A 17952-nucleotide genomic window follows, 5' to 3' on the forward strand; every position below is an offset into this window, starting at 1 on the left:
ATTTTTTTGGTGTGGGTCAGGCAGAGGGATTAGCCTGACTATGTGAAATGGTGAACGCACACCCGTAAGGAACCGTGGTCTTTTGTATAACGTTGTCACAGGATAAAATGCCGGTAAAACCCAGTCTCGGCTCGCCCCTGAGGGAAAAGTCGGCGACCCGGCAGAGCCTGCCCTCACCGCCTCGCCTCTGGCAGAGGAACCGCCCGCTCCCCGGAGGGGGCCATGGCGGCGGGGGCCGTGCCGGAAGGGGCCGTGCCGGGCTGGGCTGGGCGGTGGCGCCCGGCGGCTCCGCGGACTCCAGGGCGATGCTGCCACTGCTCCGTCGGGCTTGGGTGGCCGCTGCCTTACGGCGGGGGACACGACGGTGCAGCCTGGGCGCCTGCTGCTCCTACCGCCTGCGAAACGCCCGTGAGTGCTGCCGCCCTGCCGCGCCGCATCCCCCGGGGCGGGGAGCCGCTTCCCTCAGCGGGGCCGCCGGGGGACGGGCTCCCTCAGGCCGGGGCCGCCCTCGCCCCCGGACCCGAGCAGCTCCCGCCGCCTGAGGAGAGCTCGCTGCCCCGAACCCCCCTCACCCTCCCTGCCCGGCCAGCGCCCACCTCCCGCCCTCGGGCTGAGGGGGCTGCCGGTGCCTCCGAAGTTTGTGTAGAAAGGCGAGAACGCCAAGTTCAGCGTATTTTTACTGTGAGAGTTCTTCCGCTGAAACGTCAGGGAATGGCACTGACGAGAACAGAGGGCTGTGGGATTTGGGAGAATATTCTCCTCACCCGCTTCTGTGTGCCCTGCGTGCGGTGACCTTGCGCAGGCCGATAAAGTTAGCCCCTGGCTGGTGAAGCCGAGGAGAAGGTTGTTTAGCCACCCCTCGTGTGTTAAAAGATTTAATTTTCTTTTTTCCCCCTTGTGCAAGACCCCGAGCAGTTGTATCTAATGAAATAAGCAGTAATGCAGCGCTTCAGAGCCTTCCTGTTTTGGGTTTGGTGCGTGGGCAAGGCACAAAACCCCTTTGTCTGTGGGTTGTTGATGTTGGGGGACAGCAGGCGAACAAGTGCTCCCCAAGTCCGTGCAGGTTTCGGAATAAAATCCCGTGGAAACTGTGTGCGCCTGCCCTGCTCATGCCAGTTTGAGGTCCCCAAGCTGCCCCAAAATTGGTAGTTTAGGATTTTACAGGTGTGTGGATCAGCTTTAGGTCCTGACTGTGTGAAGTAGTCTTGGTCAATACTGGTGTGGGTGGCTTCAGGAGCACTACACGGGTAGTGGTGGTGTAAGCCCTGCGCACACGTAGGCGAAAGATTGGCACCTTCAGGAGAATATTTTTGCTTTTGTGGTGGGAGTTATCCGGTGTCTGGTGCAATCTGATGTCAGCTGACGGTACTGGTGTGTAAGGAAAGCTGAAGTGGTGTGCTGAGACTCCGGCAAACCTGTAAAACAGAAGGCACCTTAAAATCAATTGGCAATAAAAGGAAAACAATTTTCTCGCAAATAAAGGGACAGTTTCCTTGAATAGCATTTTGCAAATGCAGAAAGGTATCAACACAGTTATAAGGCACATTACTACCCTGTGTGGCTTTGAGTCATGCAGCTGGAATGTTTTGGTTTTTTTTTTCAACTTTCCTGTGCATCAGCTGACTTGAATTAGCCTTTGGAGACAATATGCCAAAGCACCACCTCCTCTTGCCAAAAAGTTCTGAAGTATTTAGTTGGAGGTTCTGTATCATGCATTAGACCCTAACTCTCTTCGTCACCTTCCAGTGCACCCACTTTGGCAGAGTCCGCTTACAATTCCTGGAGGCACCCGACAGTCACCTATCAATATCCAGTGGAGAGACAGCGTTTATGACCCCTTTCTGAAGCCTCTGAAAATCAGCTACGACCCGACAACATGTCTTCACATCTGGAACAACGGATATTCATTCCTGGTTGAGTTTGATGATTCTACTGATAGATCGAGTAAGTGAAACTCAAAAATCTATTTAATGTCTTATTAACGCTTGTAGAGGAGAAATATTTGCATGTTGTAAAACCTCAGGGCAAATGTTGAAACTTAATATACAGTAAAAGAACGCTTTAGCTGAACGTGGATTTACAGTGATGGGAATTGTAATGCAGAAGTTCATTGCAGGTTACACTTTGACTAGGTATTTATTACCACGGACATTGTGCACAAAACCTCTGTTGTAGGTTGAAACTTATCCTTATTACACAAGCCTTAATGCCCTGCCTTTTGATTAGGTCTCGTAATATCATGGCTTTGTCTACATGACTCAACCTTCAGTCATATATATATATGTATCTACTTAGTTTTAAATGAGATTCCATTATTACACTTCAATAAAGTAATCTGCCACTTATCTCTTTTGTGGTGTTAACAGATATATTTAATGCATTTGAAATAATCGGCAGCAAAATGACTTTCAGTTGGAAAGCATACATATTTATCTCAATAAGCTTTGGGAGGATTAAATAACACTGAGCTGCTACCCCAGGGGGCAGGTGCGTGTGTCCCTGTTGGTTCAGTATAAGCAGGAGTCCATGCATGAGAAATCAAATGATGCATTCCAGCAATTTAATGTGAATAAGCACTCTGACCTGAGCAACTAAATCTTTTTAAAATGCTCAATAGAGTCAAGTGACTTAAAATCAAGCTATTGCTACCAAATTACAGATTTTCTGTCTGTTGTTCCTTTTAAAAGTTGACTTTACCAAAGGGTATTGCTGGTATGTATAAAGAAAACATTTTGTAAAGGTGGGTGAACTGGTAGCAGTTGGTCAGGGATATTGTGAAGTACATGATTCATGTTGATTACTCAGCTTGTCCTGGAGGAAGAATTTAGGGACCCCAGGCAAGCTTGAACCCGTTTGATTGGAGTCATTTGTGTTTAAGGGGACTGTTTACCATGCGAGGATGGTAGAACTTTGTAAGGGATTTAGTAATGCCCCTGGGAAGGAAGCTTTCAGCATGCTAATAAGAAAATGCTTTGTCTCCACGACACCGGTATTTTTGATTGATGTTTGGAAGGAGGCTGATAAAACAATGCAGCAAAAATGGTAGCAGTGGAATGCATGGGGCTTTCAGGGGCTTGTGTGATGTTTGGAGGGTTTTTTGGTTTTATTGTTTATAGCTGTTCACCAGAATATTAGTTTCCAGCCAGGGCATGTTCTTGCCCTTGTTCATTTGAGTGCTTCGGTATGTAATGAAGAAACCAAGTAGTGCCCCTCTGTTTTCACAGTACAAACTGCTGTTGCGTTAGTGAGGCGTGGTTAAACAAGGGGCTAAGATGGAGACATCATTTGTTAGCTCATCGATGATTTTAACTTACTAACTTTAGATTGGTTTTGCTTTTAATTTAAGTCTTTCACTTTATACAGCCATACGCTGCTATCTGTTGAGGATGGGTTCCTGAAAAGCATCATGGTTTGCAGTTTGATGGATAACAAAGTCTTTTTTTATGCAAGAATTGATGTAGTGGAGCGGAACTGCCTGGAAGAGGTTAAGAAGTATGTAAAATTTAAATACCCAGGGACCGTTTCTGTGACGTAGAGGCAAGCACGGAATCCGCAGGGGTGTCAGTCAGAGGGGTGCTGGCCTTTCAGAGGCTGGCTGTTCAGAGCGTGTCACAGCTCTGAAGGGTCTTACCCGCTTCACCTCTGAGACTGAACGCTTGAGGTGACTTTCCAAGCGTGAGTATTCTTGCTGCCTCTTTCTGCATGGCTGCCTTTTCATCATCATCACCTTCCTCAAACGAATTAAAGTCAATGAATGGCTAGTGGAGGACGGCATTAAACGATCAGTGACAGGACTCCAAAATGACAGGGTAACAACAGATCATGGGATGTTGCTGTATAAATGGCCAGGTTTTCAAGTGCCTGCCTCTCTCCTCTGCCTTTCTCTCTTTACTGTTGCTATTTCTGATTTTTCTCTCTGCCAGCCTCTGTCTAACAATAATCGAAATCCAGAGAAGCTGCTTATGAACAAAACACACACAAAAAAGCAACAAAATTGAAACAGAAGATGAAAAAGACAAAGCGAAATGTGCATCCAGGATAGACAAAAATGCCCAACTCCTGAGACGAGGCAAAACAAGACTTGGGCAAAAGATGAAGGTAGTGCTGCCATGGGGTGTTTGCTTATGAGCAGAGCAGGAGGACGAAGAAGAAAGAGGGTGTGGGGAAGGTATGTCCAGAATGTGGTCCTGTCTGTGTGCATGGATGCCATCTGCTGCAGGAAACGAGACTGAAACAGAACTAGGGCTACGATACCGAGCTGATGTGATTCTTTCCTCTGGTGGTTGTTAGTTCCTTTAAATGTCTGTTTTGTTTTGAAATTATCAAGGCTGGTGAATTGGGAGGAAGTGAAATGGGAAAAATGCTTGTAATGGGACTGTAAGTTCCTATTTGTTTCCCGTCACTTTCTAGTGTCTGCTATGGGACCCTGACTTTCTACATATGTGTGCCTGTGCCTAGCTTTACTTGTGAGGTAAACATTCATGTGACTGTGGTTATTAACATGAATGTAGTCACTTGTGGGTTTGCATCATCGCATCATCAGGAGTGGATAGTGTTAGAGCGCAGAAACATTAATTCTGAAAGACCTGGCAGTGTGGGCCATATCTTCATCCCGTCTCTGAAAGTTACTTTTCTCAGTCATGATTATTTTAGTGATGGTCAATATTGCATTCATGCGAAGAGCTCAGTAGCAGTGGATGAAATCAATTAAATGTCAATTTGCATAGCTTGTTTTAGCTTACTGTTACCATGAGCAGGCCTATCTAGTTAGAATTTCAAAACTGCTGGCTGGCTTTCAGGGGAAAAAAAAAGACAAGAAAAGCTCTTAATGCCTTTCATTATTTTCTCGTTAGCATTGAAGTGATTAACTTCTTTTCAAAAGTAGTGTTGGAATTATGGACTTTATACAGTGGTCTGCTGTCAAAGCTAACCATGACGTACAGTGAAGTAAAAATCAGCAAATGGGTCTCTACAGCTACGTATTTGTTGTTAGCCCTTTGGAAGTAATTCTGGTCTCTCATACCAGATGTTGTGATGTAATAACTAACGAGAAGGCTTTGCAGGATGTTCCTGGTTCAATTAGGAGGAAAGGAGTAAAACCCAACCGTACGCAGGAAACCAGACATCGACTTTTTCATTTGTGTATTCACAAAATTATAAGAGACCTTCTGAAAATTACCTTTGCTCATGGCTAAAAAGTGTATTAAAACTTCCAGAAACTCAGAATTGTGCCCACAGGCAGACTGTAATTTCAGATGCTTTGTGGAGTGTAGCTTGAGCAGTTTACAAAAGGCACAGTGGTAGCATATTTCTGGCTGTGCAGGAAATCTCTTAATATTGGTTATGCAGTCTGAAAGCTGCATTGAAGCAGAGTAGTATGCGTGGCTTTTTGTAACTTGGGAAAAAAGCAGAATTGAACATTTGACACAATGTACTGTGTTTTTTCTCTGGAAAAATTGGGTTTTTGAAGTCTTGTATTGTCCTGGGAAAAGTAAATATTTTTCATAAATATTGAGGCTTCGCTGGGGTGTCATTTAATAGATGTATTCATTGCTTTGTCACCATATGTGTTTCTTCTGGTAAAGCAGTTCTCATACACCTGCTCAAAGAGAAGAGCATAGAACGTAACATGTAATTACTATGACTCTACCAAACTTGACGCGGATTGGAAAATAACAATAATTCCCTTGAGGGGAGGTGGATGAGGAGACTGTTTAGCTTATTATCTTCAATTTGCTATAGTTGATTCAGACTGCAGGGAAAAACAGTGATGCATTTGCTTGAATAGTTTTGCCGTAGCAAAGTAAATTGTAAAAGCAGCCAAGCGACAGGGGACTGTTTCGGTAAGATAGTTGCTCCACCTGATTTCTTCCCTGAGCAAACTTATTTCAAGCAGGATCTTGCTGCGTTACTTGTCTGGACAATTCTAAATCATGTTTATTAATACATGTGTATTGGTTTGTCTTTTAGTAATCGTTGGAGGTCCCTTGGAAAACCAGTACAGGCTGAAGCAGTTCCACTTCCACTGGGGAGCCATAAATGAGTGGGGTTCAGAGCACACCGTTGACAGTAAATTTTACCCGGCAGAGGTAGGAGATAAAACACTGAACAGTGCAAATACCTATGGGGGATTGGAGGCTCTGTGACTGTACTGTACTGCATGCTAGAAAACTCCCTGCGTGAAAAATCGCAGCTTACTGCTAAGGGTCAGACCTGGTAGGTGCCACAGCTCATCTGCTGTCTTATTAGGAAGTTGATATTAACTGTGTTTTCTGGAGAACACAGTCTTAATATTAACCATTGGCCCCGGTACTGAAGGTTCCAGTTACGTTTGCTTCTCCCTGAATGCCCACAGGGGTAGCTGCCGGACAAGCCAGTGGCAGGGAGTGAAGTATCACTGCTGTTCCAGCTCATGCTGGGTGGAGGGGCACAGCTCTGCTAGTCCTTCCTCCCTTTGAAGTGGAACAGGATGAAATGGAAAGCAGGCTGAGGGCACATCAGGTCTTCATGAACTCCCAGGTCCCAGCTAACGTTGTGCAGATGAGGTGGGCAGCAGATATTGAGGTAGATGGGCAAGCTCAGATCTCAGTTAAAAAAAAAAAAAGTGCTTTACCTCTGAGCTGCAGTAAGCTAAGAGTTCATGTGAGGTGTAGGATCTGTTTATGGGAGCACAATGAATGCATTGTGCCTCAGCTGCTGTCTCTAGTGGACCTCCAAATCTCCCAAACCTTACTGCTTTAAAATAAATTTTTATTTATTGTGTATCTAGTTATTTAATAATAAACATTATTACTAAACCCTTGCAGAGGAACAAAGTACATACTAAATACTCTTAAAAAATATTTAAAGAGAAAATGGAAGATTATTTAATTCTCACACCCATACCTGTAACTCAAGAAGCCTGGTCCTGTGTCCTTTGTATACAAAACAACCGCCGTGTGTATGAGACCCCAATGTTTTGGCTAACGTTAGAAAGTTTATTCCAGTTATCGACAATTTTTTGTTTGTTTCTTAAAGTTGTTAGAATAATGTAGAGCAGAGTTCTGTGGTAATGTAGTGGTTATCATGGTCAATTCATTTTCTGTTTTCAACTATTAAGCAATTATTAAATTAGCAAAACATTTCACAGAATCACAGAGTGGTGAGGGTTGGAAGGGGCCTCTGGAGACCACCCCATCCCACCCCTGCTGGAGCAGGCACACCCAGAGCAGGGGCACAGGGCCGCGTCCAGGCGGGGGGTGAATGTCTCCAGGGAAGGGACCCCACAGCCTCTCTGGGCAGCCTGTGCCCCTGCTCTGGCACCCGCACAGGGAAGGGGTTTGTCCTCATGTTCAGGTGGAACTTCCCGTGTTCCAGCTTGTGCCCGGTGCCCCTTGGCCTGGCGTTGGACACTGTTGAAAAGAGTCCAGTCCCATCCTCCTGACACCCGCCCTTCAGGTATTTATAGGTATTTATGAAATCCCCCCTCAGCCTTCTCTTCTCCAGGCTGAACAAGCCCAGGTGTCTCAGCCTTTCCTCCCAAGGGAGATGCTCCAGCCCCCTGAGCATCTTCGTAGCTCTCTGCTGGACTTGCTTGGTTAATTAACTACTAAGGCAGTACTACTAAGTAATTAACTACTACGGCAGGAGAGTCACTAAAAAGGATGGAGCCAATGGAGAGCAATACAGATGAAGTTGCTCAGAGAGGAAAGTATGACAGGTATGAACACAGTTGTATGCCAAAGATGGAGAATTTGAAAACTCAAAAATAAGCAATAATCAGAAGATGTTTATCTCCTGTAAATGCGTTTGTAATGATGCCTGTCAGGTCGGCAAGATATTTATTAACAGCAGGACAGTGTGACTAAGTTTTGGGACTGGTGCTGGCTGTCTATTTGATACACAGAATGCCTGAAAGGCATGCTTGCGTTGGACTGTAAGCAATGCAGAGGAAGCTCATGTTATGTGCAGAATATTCCTTAGCAGAACAGCATGCTCTGCTCTTCTTGTTAAGAGCTGGAAGAGTCCTTCAGTTCCAGGTGTACTAGAACCCTTTTTGTGCCTTTAACTAGCATTTCTGTAATCAGTCTCCCACAGGCAAAATCCCTTTCATATGTGTGAAAAGTAGTTTATGGGTCTTTGGCTGTTGTTTAAAGATGATCTCCAGAGGTCCCTTCCAACCCCTGCCATTCTGTGCTTCTGGGAAGTACCATTATTTCCCAGTAACATTTCGGTCCCCATTTTTTGCAGCGTGACTTCTGAGGTAGCTCACTGTAGTGTCTCAAATTGCACGACGAAAAAGGACGAAACGTAGCAAAGATCAAAAGTCAAGTGTCTGGATATCATTGCTGTGCTCTGTGTGTGTGTTGATTCCTCATTCATTTGTATTTCAGTTGCATTTAGTACACTGGAATGCTGTTGTGTACCCGACTTTTGAAGAAGCTGTAATGGAAGGTAACGGCTTGGCTGTTATTGGAGTGTTTCTAAAGGTAATTGCACTTTGTGCAATAAGCTGTAATGATGCCTTTTTATTTGCATTTTGTTAAAACCGATTTAGGACAAAATACCTCTACGTTTTTGTCGTCATCGTTGTTTTCAAAAAAATACCGATTAAGGTAGATATGTAGGATGTCAGCTTAATGGTTCTCTAACTCCTACCTGTCTTGTGCAGCTGGGAGCACATCATGAAGGGCTGCAGACACTGGTTGATGCCTTGCCGGCAGTTAAACACAAGGTATGTATTTTTAAGTGTCTCACCAGTTACTATAGTGTCCCGTCGGCTATCAGATAGCTAATGCAGTCGTTCAACATAAAGAATACTTGGAGAACAGGAAAACACTACTCAGTGCTTTCTTCCTTAAAGGTCAGTAGGGGGCCTGACTGATACCTTGGGTGAATTGTTGACTATACTAGAGGGAGGGGAAAGCTGATTTTTAAGGAGGAACTGAGTACTTTAAGCTTTCCAAACCTCTCAGTTTAGCAAATGATGCTCTTGAGATTGTACCCCCGTAGAAGGGCACGCACATGTTTAATGCCTGCCTTCACTGAAGCCTGCCCTACCACCTCTGTGAAAACAGATGGCACCGGATTAGCTTTTGTGGTGTTTAACTGCAAGGAACTTTCTGTGCTTTTCTGTGAATTAAGGCTTTCTGATTTTTGTCTGATCTTTGAGGAGGAGATTATTGTTTGCTTTTTTTTTTAAACACTAAATTTTCTGCTAGGAAAATGGGACTCTTCACAGATGATTTCTGGCTTCTGCCAGGAGAGGGAGTGCTGCGTCTCTGGTAGTGCTCAGGAGCAGCTCAGGCTCCTCCAGGTGGCTCCTGCTTTTTAAAAGTGCATACAAAAAAACACACATCAAGAATTTTGCTGGCTTGTAAGCACATCCAGTTGAAGTCGCTGGGCCATTATTTATCGCGGTAAGGAATTTTTTTAATCCAAAAAACCCAAATACTTATGGCAGTGCAGTGAAAATTCTGCCAGATAAATGCCAAACAAGTCAGCTCAGTGCCAAAAAGACCTACAAAAATTTGTGACTATACATTATGAGAATTTAGTGCTTTAGGGCATATGAAAGAAACTAAAATCAAGATCTTTTTTTTTAAAAAAAAAAAAACCAAACCCCAAAACAACGTAGTATCAAAGATTAGGCTCGCCAAGTGGCGTGTGGGCTGCCCTGAAAGAGATCTCATTTCCAAAGGGTGTTGGTCACCCAGCAGCAACTCATCGGCACTTGTGAGAACCTTTGTTGCCTTGCCAGCATTATCACTGGCTTAAGCCCCGAACCCTGGGGAATATCATCCTGGTGAGGAGGATGAGGAAGGTCAGATCACACCCATTCTGATGGCCTTGCACCTTCCTCTCTCACATGATGAGTAAAAGCTCCCGTCTAGAATCTCTTATCCAACTTCCTATTTTTGAAAAATTCTTTACTGTAATACTTTGCATTCTCTGTGGGGAACTGATAAAGCCTATCTAAGGAAAAACAGGATCTTCCTTTCCTATATTGGCAGTATATCCTGGAAACACCCCAGGAGTAAAATGTTTGTGTAGGAAATCGTGGGCTCTGCAGCTCCTGCGTGCTGTCTGGATCTCACTTGTGGGAGTGTGCATTCTGGAGACATGAATACTTGATGTGATTTAAATAAAATTTTAGTCTTTTCCCCTCTCCCCACTCCATAAAATCATGTTGTAAAAAGTAAAATCACTATTGTTTGCAGTGTAAGTGTATCTGGCAGGACTGCCTGAAGTTATTCCACCATTTAGTCTTTGTTTTTCCTGTTTGCTTCTAGCTCCACAAAGACTTCAGTTGCTCCTTTGCACTCCTTGTTTCTTCTGCACTGAGTTCTCAACGGCTTGTGGGGACAAGCCATTAAAATTTTGTCTGCTCGCTAGCTGCATCTTATGCCCCAAACCCCGCTTACCCATTTTGTACAAGTTTATGGGGCTTAAAATTATATTTATGTAGATCATTCTTAATATTCACAATATGTGATTTTGCATATGCATATATAACACCTATGCTATTTAATCTCAACGTTAAGATATTTTTAAAATCTTCTGTTAGTTTTTTTTCCTCAAACTACAATTTTTAAAAATAAACTCTTTCTGGGGTTTAGGACACTGTTATCGAGTTTGATGTCTTTGATCCCTCCTGTTTGATACCTTCATGCCCTGATTATTGGACCTACGCAGGCTCTCTGACTACTCCCCCTCTTACCGAATCGGTCACATGGATTATTAAGAAGAAGCCAATAGAGGTTGATGAAAATCAGGTAAATCTCATGCTTACCTTTCAGATCACACTAGACCTGCTTGACTGCCTGCTGCTGTGGAGGGGAAGAGGCACACAAGTAGTAGCTTACCTGTCTTACCTGTACCAGTGATTCTCTGTGGATACACAGAGATCAGTGGCTGCTTCACACCCAGTATTTGTTTGGGGGAGTATTCTGACATTAACAGCTAATACTGAAACACCTAAGACCTGTTGAGTAAGCAGGTAAAGGTGCTTCTCCAGCTCTCTGATGGAGTTTTATCTTAATCTATGATAAACAATGCCTTATGCTGGAAGCTTCCCCTCGAAAACTGAGGGGTTTTTTATTGGAACACTGCATAATTTTGCTCTCCTTACCAGGATGCAGCCCTTTTTGTGGGAGGGAGGGAGGAGAAAGGGCAGGTTTTGGGCATATTCTTGATAGCCACGTGCATTTGCACAGAAGTCTCTGCAAGGGCTAATCCTCTCTTCTTCCCTTGGGCGGACTCTGAAGGTACAGAACGAGTGGTGGGTGGCTCCGAGTCCTTCACATGCCATTCTGATGGTGAGAGATAGAGTGAGTCCCCACTGGGTGTTGTCTTTTCCCTTTGTAGGCACATTTACTCTCTATTTGGTTGTACTGTCCTTGAATTCCTTTTTTTAATCTCCCCTTAAAAAGGCCACACAAACAAGGGTTTCCGCAAATGTTTGTGTTACAGAAGTTATTTCAAGTGGAGGAGTTTGTGGTCAATAGTCTGTTCTGACACCAATCCAAACTTGTCACCATGTGCCCTCTAATGTTTTTAATTTTAGTACTTCATGTTTCAATGTGACGTTATTCCTTGGTAGATGTAAGGACAAGTAGAAAATAGTCAGAAGGAGGACTCACTGGAATTGTACAGTTGTGGTTTTTGTTGGAAGCTTTGGGGATGTTTTTGTCTATTCAAAGAAGTGGAGTACTTTGAGGGGCGTTATAACATAGAACAAGTCTTGGAGACTGTTGCAAAGCAAGTGAAAATTAACAACCCCAAAAAATCTACCATTTGTCCATGGTTTAAGAGGCACTGCAAGTTATCTGTGCGTTGTCCCTGTTCTTTGAGGCTTCGAGTAATAAGTGCAAGTCCACAGGCATGAGGCAAAATACTGATTTATTTTTTTCTAATGCCACTTTTGCATGGAGCTAGTCCATCTAGAAAGTCATGCTCCAGAAAAACGCGAACTCTGAAGAACAGGCATGTACCTGGTCTTAATGTTTTAGTTTACATGAAGGGACGGGAAGAAGTGAAGGTTGTTAACAGAGCAGAAAGAACTGAACGCATAGTGTGTCATTCTTCTTTTCAGTTGAAACTTCTTCTCCTTTTTTGTTTGTCTTTCTTTTTTTCCCCTTTGGCTCTTCTTCACTCTCATTCTTTTATGGCATAGAAAGGCTCACTGTTTACTTAACATTGTAATGCCTTTGTGAGCATTAAAAGCTGATCTGTCACATGCTTTATCTTAATCCCCAGCTACAAACCACTGAGAACAACTACTATGTAGATTGTTGCTTGTGGAGGTTCCCTCTTTTCTGGGTGCCAGCACAGGCATGTCTGTATAAGATAACAGAACTCCAGGAAGGGTGTACGTTAAAGTTGAAGAGGTTTATTTAAAGATGGCATATGTTCCTGTATTTGAATGGGAATCCCTTCTGTCTCAGACGTGCCACGTTTGAGATTTAGTTTGCCTAAAGATGGCAGATGGCTGATAATTCATCCTCTGTGTTGATATGGATGGTGGCACGGTTGATATGGATGATGTGGCATAATCTTCACCAGCAAGTGACAGAGGAGTGACAGAAGTTTATGCTAAAATTTCTCAGAATGCAAACATAATAGTATCATTGACTTATTTTTTCGCCAGCCATGAATGATTGTGTTTTGTCATGAATTCCAGTAATTCTCCAGTTAGTAAAGTCACAAAATTGGACATTTCTTATTCGCAGCTGGAGGCATTTCGGATGCTGCTCTTTACTTCAGATGGTGAAGAAGAAAAGAGAATGGTAGACAACTTTCGCCCTCTTCAGCCATTAATGAATCGCACCGTCCGTTCATCCTTCCAAAGCAGGCATCTCTTGAACACTGAAGTACAGCCCGCGGACCATGCTGAGCTGATCAGGCCATAGATGGCCCATGAAATGTCAGTCCAGACTGCAATACCTGCATATAACTGATGTCATTTTTCAATCACTTTCTTTTTTCTGCAGCGTGTGTATGCTGTACAGTTTCACAGCCAGCCAGTTTCAGTTCTAAGTGCCATTTGACCTTCAGTAGAGAGGCTGTGGGTTTCTTAGTTTTGCCTCTTTTAAGAAGTAAATAATATTAACCCTTAACAAATTGACTTGCTTTAAAGCAGGGACTGATAAGGAATTATTTTGATAGCTAAAGGAAAAATAAGGGCAGGAGATCTCTTCCCCTGCCTCTTGTCTGAATTGTTCTGTGTCTCTTCCAATGCTCTTCCAGTGACTTGCATGAATTAATAATCCCAACTACAAACATGTTAGCAAGCAGGAAGTGTGAAGAAATGAAAGTGTTAATACTGATCAGATCAGATTGTTTCAGAGGCTTGGGAAGAGAACTAGCTTCTCTGCTCACATATAGAGTCACTTTGTCTTCTTCCCTTTTTCTTGGTGCTCAGGATGACAAGAGGAGAAGGAAAAAATGACTTACAGAATCTAATTTCCATTCTCTTGACTGTGTGATCCATGTTTGGTTCGGATGCCACAGAATGTCCACTCTATCTACACCACGAGCCAGATGACTTTTTCTAAAACCTTATAACAAGTGTAGAAGCTTTAGCTTTGGCAGCTTTTACTTTTCTGTTTTAATAATGTGCCAGGAGAAGAGAGCAGAAGAGAATTCACCAGTGTCTCAAGACTGGCAAGAGCAGCAAATCAGGCGAAAATGCCCAGTTGATCCCAGGAAATTGATCACATCAGAGGAAAGCAAATTAGGTAAGGCTCAGCTGACGCTCCCAGTGGGGTTTGGCGGAGGAACCCAAACAATTTCTGAAACCTAATCCAGTGCTAGGAGAGCACGGACAAAATGCAGCATTCAGATATTCAGATACTTGAAAGGTTTTTTCCAGTAACTCACAGAGCACCAGTGCATTCTCTTCAAAGTTTTGTCTTAAGATGTACTTTTCTTATAAAAAGAGTTATCTAGCTTGATGATAACTGGGGACCAGATTGTATTTATAGCACCTTATGGTAAGGGAGTTCAGTGGTGGTTGAAATTTCTTTGTGGACCAGACAAACTTGTTGTGTAAGCTGCCAGCTGTGGAGCCTTAGCCTAGCGTTACGGTCCAATTCCCACTAGTATTATCTACCTCTGAAGTATACTACTAGCCATCATTATCTCTCAAGCACCTTTCTCACTGACTTTTTATGCTTTACTGGATTTAACAGTGTGCCGGTGCATGAAATTCATGTACCAAATGTACACATTTTCTGATGAGGAGCAGGTCTGTCTGTAAACTAGTGATGTGATCTTGATTGATTGCATCTGATGAGCCTTCTTGGAGAACAGATGTTACTTGGTCTGCTTCTGCCAGTAAGCAAACTCACTGGTTGCTGGTGTGATTCAGCACACGTGAGGCCAGGACACTAGCTTGTCAATGCTAGATTCAGAACTTTAGAATCAATACTTTGGTTTTTTAAGTCCAAGTTTTCAGTTTAAATGCACTTTAACACTATTTAGTGTGACCGTGATGATTTGAAGGCTTTTGAATATTCTTGTTTAACCAACTCAGTGCCCAGGTCCTGCCTTTGCTTCCTGAATAGCTCTACCTCAGCCTGTTGTTAGGTTGTGCCTTTCTCCCTTGGCAATTTGAAATGTGGCCACTTAACTGTAGAATGATGTGGTAAATATAAGAAAAATCTCACTTCTACCCCAATGTAGTGTACTTATTTTTACTGTGTAGGATATTCAGTGTGGCAGAATATATCTTCAGTTTCATTACCCCACCCAAGCCCTTACCGCTCAGTTGAACTTTACCGCCTTGGTTGAGCTCTGTAGAACTATACCCGCTGTACTGGCTTGGTTGAACGATACCGTCTCGGTTGAACTATGCAGTGTTTGGTATCATGAGATGGACCTTTTACTTTATTCCTGGTCTGCAGAATCACATCAGTGATGGTTTTGCCAGTGAACGATGGGTCCCAAAATAATTTTGGAAGGGACACCCGCAGTTCTGGCTATAGGGAAAGAATTCTTTTGCTTTCAGCCTGAGTGTACTGGGTCTAGTAATTGTGAAGCTTGAGGTTTTCATTCAGTGGTGGTCTCGCAAATGCTTTTCTGAGGAGGACCCTGTAGAAAGACGGCCGTGATTCAGAACTGGCATGTATCTTGTCTATCTCTGAGATTTTTGCTACTTGTTATTAGTAGTTAGGAAAAACTGTAATATAAAGACATCTTAATGTTGCCTTCACATCTAAAAATACAGGTGACTTGGTAGCACTCACCTAGCTACAGGTAGCCTGCATCAATATCCCTATTGTACACCAATGGGTCCTCTAAAAAGCTTCATGAAATTCCTCAACGTTTTTTAGTTGCCTTGGTAATTTTCACCAAGTTTTTGTGCACCTCTGATCCACTGAGCTTGTCCCTATAGTTAGCTTGTCTCACTAGTTAATACAGCTTTCCTAGCATATGCAAATACAAAATACAGGTTTTGTTCTTAGGGAACTACCGTGGTGTAAATGTTTCTAATCTTCAGAGGCTTCATAATGCAGTAGTATGCTCATACCCAACTGAGTTCTCAAGGGTTAGGTTTGCTCCACGGAACCAAATTTCCTTCCTTGGCGTGTAAATCTTTTTACCACATTCAGCACCATGCATCCCTCAGAGATGATGCTGAATATTCTATTTTCAGTGACCTGTTTAAAAATCTCATAGAGGTTTACTGTTAAAGTGTTGTCATGGAAGTTCTGTTAGAGAATAGGTGTATTATCCAGTCACGTAGTTAATAAGCTATACTCCATGCACACTTAGTCACATCTAAGTATACTGACATAAAATTAACCAATTTCAATTTCAGCACTGATCATTTCAAATATCTGCAAACAGGGTCAACGTAGAAAAAGTTAACTACTGTGCTACAAAAACAAGCTTTACAGGGATTTTCTGTTACAGTTATTTTGCTGGTTTTTGAGTCTTGCATTTACGTGTTAGTGTTGTAGCATCCTGGTTAAGGTAGGCAGTATCTCAGTTGCAGGGGAGGTTGTTGTTGAAACTGGCAGCCTGGAAATGAACAGAAAGGGGTTTTTGGTGTTTTTTTTTTTCTTTTTTTTCAACATCTATGTTACAATGACTGTATTGGCCTTGCAAAAGCTAACTTAAAGAAAAATAATTCTCTGTGCCTGCACATGTATGTAAAACAGGAGATGGGATACAATTCCTTTGCCTTATTCTCTCAGTTGTGGGGGAGGGAATGATTTGATTTGATGGTTGGACCAGAGCTAATATTTGTAATGATTTTGCACAACTAAGTTAATCTCTATTTGAAAGGCGTCTGCGCAGGAAACTTTAGGCTCTTTTAGATGGTACAATACAAAAGGGTCAAAGCCCACGTTTGCATACACATAGTAGTCACTTCCGTTACTTTGTACTGTACTGGGAGGCGTTCCGGTGGTGATAAGTACTAGGGATTAGAGACTGTAATAGAAATAATGTTGAGGACAGCTTATTGAAATGGGAGTAGAAGGTTCTTGAGCGTGGATCTGCATCCATGTTGGTCTGGCTTCCAAATGCCTTTCAATATTTCTACTAAAGATCGCTCCTCTCAGAAGTCTCATTCTTGGTGACTTCACCATTGGAACGACTTCATTTGGCGTTTGAATGTTTGATCCATATTCCTACATTCCAGAACTTTCACAGCAGAGCGCTTCAGGTGTACGCCATGACGTATACCTGCCCAGTCTGTTGTCTTCTGTCATGGATGGCTTGTGTTGCTATTTTTTTACCGCAAGTCTGACAGGAGTGTATCTTTTGGCTTTGAAAGCTATAGAAATGGAGACTGCTTTGATTTCACAAAAATCTACTGGCTTTTGGAGTACTGGAATTCTACACAGCTTACTTTGGAGGAAGGGTCCCTTTTTTCTGCTCAATTTCATAGTCTGTTGTATTTGCTTTAAAAATTGAATGACTTAATTTTGAATGTCTTGTATTTCTTGGCACATCTTTGCTTTTTTCTTTGTGCATCGTGTTTTTGTGGCAGTTATTACCTTGCGTATTTTCATGTATGTTATCTGCCTAATCATAATTTACTGAAGTAATTGTTCTTGCAGGCAATATGTGTAACAGGGAAAGCCTTTTGTTCTGTTAGGATATGGGCCTTTTCCTTCGGTTTTCACCTGATGTAAAGAAACTTCTAGCTGCTGTATTTTAAACCGTTCAAATTAGTGTGCGACTATGTAATAAAGAAACACAGAGAAACCTGTGTCTGTATCTCGTTGTGTGATTAAGCTCTCCAAGTTAAAAAGTAGATTTTCTGTCAAGAAAATAATACAATTCCTTCTTGAGAATGAACCAATTCATTATGAGCGGAGTCCAGTCAGATGTCAGACATTCTGTGACACTTAAAAGCTATGAAAGACTCTGCTGAACTGTATTATAATTGGAATGAAAGAACAATGACCTCTCTGTTGCCGCCGTACCGATGGAAGGCTATCTAATTATTTGTTACATTCAGCTAGATGCAGCAGGCCCTCTGAAGTGGGATTCTGAATTTTGAGGATCTTTCTTTGCCTAAACTACTTTGTTTGACACTGATCACTAAACTCGACTTAGCAACTAAGCTCCTTTTTCTGTTGTGTAATTGGTCTTGATGAAACTGAGCGTTGACCTGATGTGTGATGTGTGCTGTTTGGTACCCTGTGTGCTAGGCAAGCCGTTTCAGCGTGAAGAAAGAGTGGCACGGCTCAAGAGTGGGGCCAGCTCCACTATTATTACTGTTGAAGGGCTCTAGAAGCTACCACCACTTCCATTTACCCAACGAAAAAAGCTTAAAAGCTCTTGTATTAGTAGAGCCGAGGCGTTTGCTAAAGAAATGGCTTCTTCGGTTCCAGCAGGCAGTCTTATTTTGATCAAGGCAGCTCTGCCGATAAATGGTTAACAACATACACATTACTTCTAACAAATGGCCAATTTACTTCTGATATTAGTCATTATTTGTCTTTCTGACAAATA

General features: G+C 42.8%; 1 protein-coding gene across 1 annotated transcript; it reads left to right on the forward strand.

Annotated features, from left to right (window-relative positions):
• The first annotated feature begins 207 nt into the window (after positions 1-207).
• On the forward strand, positions 208-17203 carry CA5A (carbonic anhydrase 5A). The gene is given in 8 exon segments (XM_075101199.1): positions 208-268; positions 271-408; positions 1747-1944; positions 5971-6089; positions 8373-8468; positions 8651-8713; positions 10599-10754; positions 12711-17203. Coding segments are annotated over 8 exon segments (996 nt in total). The 5' UTR covers positions 208-222; the 3' UTR covers positions 12891-17203.
• Positions 17204-17952: the final 749 nt, after the last annotated feature.

Source organism: Phalacrocorax aristotelis, chromosome 8 (genome assembly GCF_949628215.1).
Source record: "Phalacrocorax aristotelis chromosome 8, bGulAri2.1, whole genome shotgun sequence".
Taxonomy (NCBI): Eukaryota; Metazoa; Chordata; class Aves; order Suliformes; family Phalacrocoracidae; genus Phalacrocorax; species Phalacrocorax aristotelis.